This window comes from Quercus suber, unplaced genomic scaffold (assembly GCF_002906115.3).
Source record: "Quercus suber isolate HL8 unplaced genomic scaffold, Cork oak 2.0 scaffold_175, whole genome shotgun sequence".
Classification (NCBI taxonomy): Eukaryota; Viridiplantae; Streptophyta; class Magnoliopsida; order Fagales; family Fagaceae; genus Quercus; species Quercus suber.
In genome coordinates, this window is record NW_027069635.1 from 757,513 (window position 1) to 760,081 (window position 2,569).

Here is a 2,569-nt window from a genome sequence, read left to right on the forward strand (position 1 = left end):
TGAAAAATAATGTAACGCTGTTGGTTTGCCAAGATTTATGCTCTCAAAATTGTTCTTGTTTGGGCTTTTTCCATGAAATTTCTTCTGGTTCTTGTTATCTTCTTGAAAACCATTTAGGTTCTTTCATTTTGACAGACCCCAGTAAGGACCGTTTGGGTTATATTAAAGTTTTGGTTGGTTCTTCTAACATAAATCAGAAACAAAACTTATCAGTCACTGCTTTGGTACTATTACCTTTAACAGGATTCTTAATACTAGTAGTGTCTGTAATCATTGCAATCCTTTGGTTAAGGAAAAAGCGGCGGCTTTCTAAAACCAGAACTGTAAAACTAGACCGGAGTAACTCGTCATCGTCTGCAGAGCTAGAGATGATATCTATCCCAGGCTTACCGAGAAGGTTTGCTTATGAAGAGCTTGTAGCTGCTACTGAGAACTTCAAGACTCTGATTGGTAGAGGTGGATTTGGTACTGTATACAGAGGTACTCTGTCAGACAAAACTGTTGTGGCGGTCAAGAAGATTACTAGTTTGGGAATCCAAGGGAAAAAAGAGTTTTGTACTGAGATTTCAATAATTGGGAACATCCACCATGTCAATTTGGTCAGATTGAAAGGTTTTTGTGCACAAGGGAGGCAGCGCTTTCTTGTTCTCGAGTATATGAACAGAGGTTCGTTGGGCAGTACACTCTTCGGTAATGGTCCTGTTCTAGAATGGCAAGAGAGATTGGAAATAGCCATTGGAACAGCGAGGGGGCTTGCTTACTTGCATAGTGGATGTGAGCACAGAATTATCCACTGCGATGTGAAGCCAGAAAACATTCTCTTGAACGACAACTTACAAGTGAAAATCTCAGATTTTGGGCTGTCGAAGCTGCTAAATCCTGAACAATCTTTCCTATTTACAACAATGAGAGGAACTCGAGGCTATCTTGCACCTGAGTGGATAATGAGTTCCACAATTTCCGACAAGGCTGATGTATATAGTTATGGGTTGGTTTTACTAGAGATTGTGAGGGCAAGAAAAAATTGCTCAATACAAACCTGGAGCCATAGCACAAAAACTAGTAGCAGTGAAGGAAATGCCTCATCCTCATCCCCTTCTGTTTCGGAACACAGACTAATATATTTCCCTCTATTTGCGCTAGAAATGCATCAGCAGAGAAGGTACTTGGAACTGGCAGACCCAAGGTTAGAGGGACGCGTGACAAGTGAAGAGGTTGAGAAGCTAGTGCGGATTGCCTTGTGTTGTGTGCATGAAGATCCAGCGCTGCGGCCTTCTATGGCTCACGTTGTTGGCATGTTGGAAGGTGGGTTGTCTTTGGGTGAGCCGAGGTCTGAGTCACTAAATTTCTTGCGGTTCTATGGCCAGAGATTCATCGAGGAGTCAAGAATGGAAGGGTCCAATGAGCTGAAGGACTTGGGGTTGTATCCAGATATAAATGCTACTTCTAATAGTGCTGCAGGTGTTTCATATAACCCAATGTCTTACATCTCTTCACAACAGCTTTCTGGCCCCAGGTAGTGCACAGAGTTTCTGTACTAGTTATTAAGAAATATTGGCTGAATAAGGATGTGTATGTGTTGAGAGTTTTGGCTGCAGGTTTCTGAAGCTGCAGACTCTCTATGCTTGAATTGTATCTACCAATATTGCCTGCAATTTCCGCTGCCCAATTTTAGATATGCAGGTTTTGGTTCTTTTGGCTTAGATAGTAAAATTGTTGTTAAATAGCGTGGTAGAAGATTCCACCTTTGTGACTCTTCATGGTTGATATTATTTGATTTTGATATGAAAAATTGGTATTATCATTAGTACCTTGGAGTTCTATCAGGCCTGATATAATTTGAACAATTCCAATTGCATCAACTAGCCCTCCATTTTTAACCAAAGTAGTTAAATAATAAAGATAACAATTTTTTTGCAGCTTGTAAACTTTCTTTCTCAAATATCAATGCATCAGTTCTCGTCAATTGAGTTAATTTTGTACCAAAGGTTGTTACCAATTTAGCCAGTGATACGAAATATTTCGGTACCGTCGGCATACCGTTTTGAGATTACCGCTATTTTATGAAGAGTTCAAATTTAATAATAATTGAGTGTACAAACTATGTTAGTATAAGTCAAAATGCACACAATTTATTAAAAATATTTATAAATTACAAAACGTCTCATTTAAATATCTTTAAAAAAAAAAAAAAACTCATTTAAATATCTTTGATGCTTAAGTTTTAGTTAAAATACTATCTTTTAAAATTCATTATACATTGATATTGTTTTTAATTATTAAAGTTAATAACACAGATTTTGAGTCTTTTAGCTAAATATTGCTAAATTTAAAACATATTTGTGTTATAAGTACTGTTACAAGTTATTTAGGGGAATGACGAGAGAGATTGAATTTCGGCAACTGTGTTGCCAAAATTCAAGAAAAAGTAGGAGAGAGAATGAGAAAAAGGGAGGAAAGAGAAAAACTTGAATTTTGACAACAGTGTTGCCGTAATTCATCTGCCCAATTTTTCTCATCTGCCCGGATGTGTGAGTATGAGAAGTGCAACGAGTGAGTACCCAAAAAA

General features: G+C 37.7%; 1 protein-coding gene across 1 annotated transcript; it reads left to right on the forward strand.

Moving 5' to 3' along the window:
* The first annotated feature begins 269 nt into the window (after nucleotides 1–269).
* On the forward strand, nucleotides 270–1,821 carry LOC112028702 (G-type lectin S-receptor-like serine/threonine-protein kinase At5g35370). The gene has a single exon (XM_065778168.1). It carries the CDS (start codon nucleotides 369–371, stop codon nucleotides 1,518–1,520), a length of 1,152 nt encoding a protein of 383 aa, XP_065634240.1. The 5' UTR covers nucleotides 270–368; the 3' UTR covers nucleotides 1,521–1,821.
* The last annotated feature ends 748 nt before the right edge of the window (nucleotides 1,822–2,569 follow it).

What these genes read in the sequence shown, in the direction of transcription:
- LOC112028702 (XM_065778168.1), top strand. Translation starts at nt 369, where the DNA reads ATGATATCTATCCCAGGCTTACCGAGAAGGTTTGCTTATGAAGAGCTT.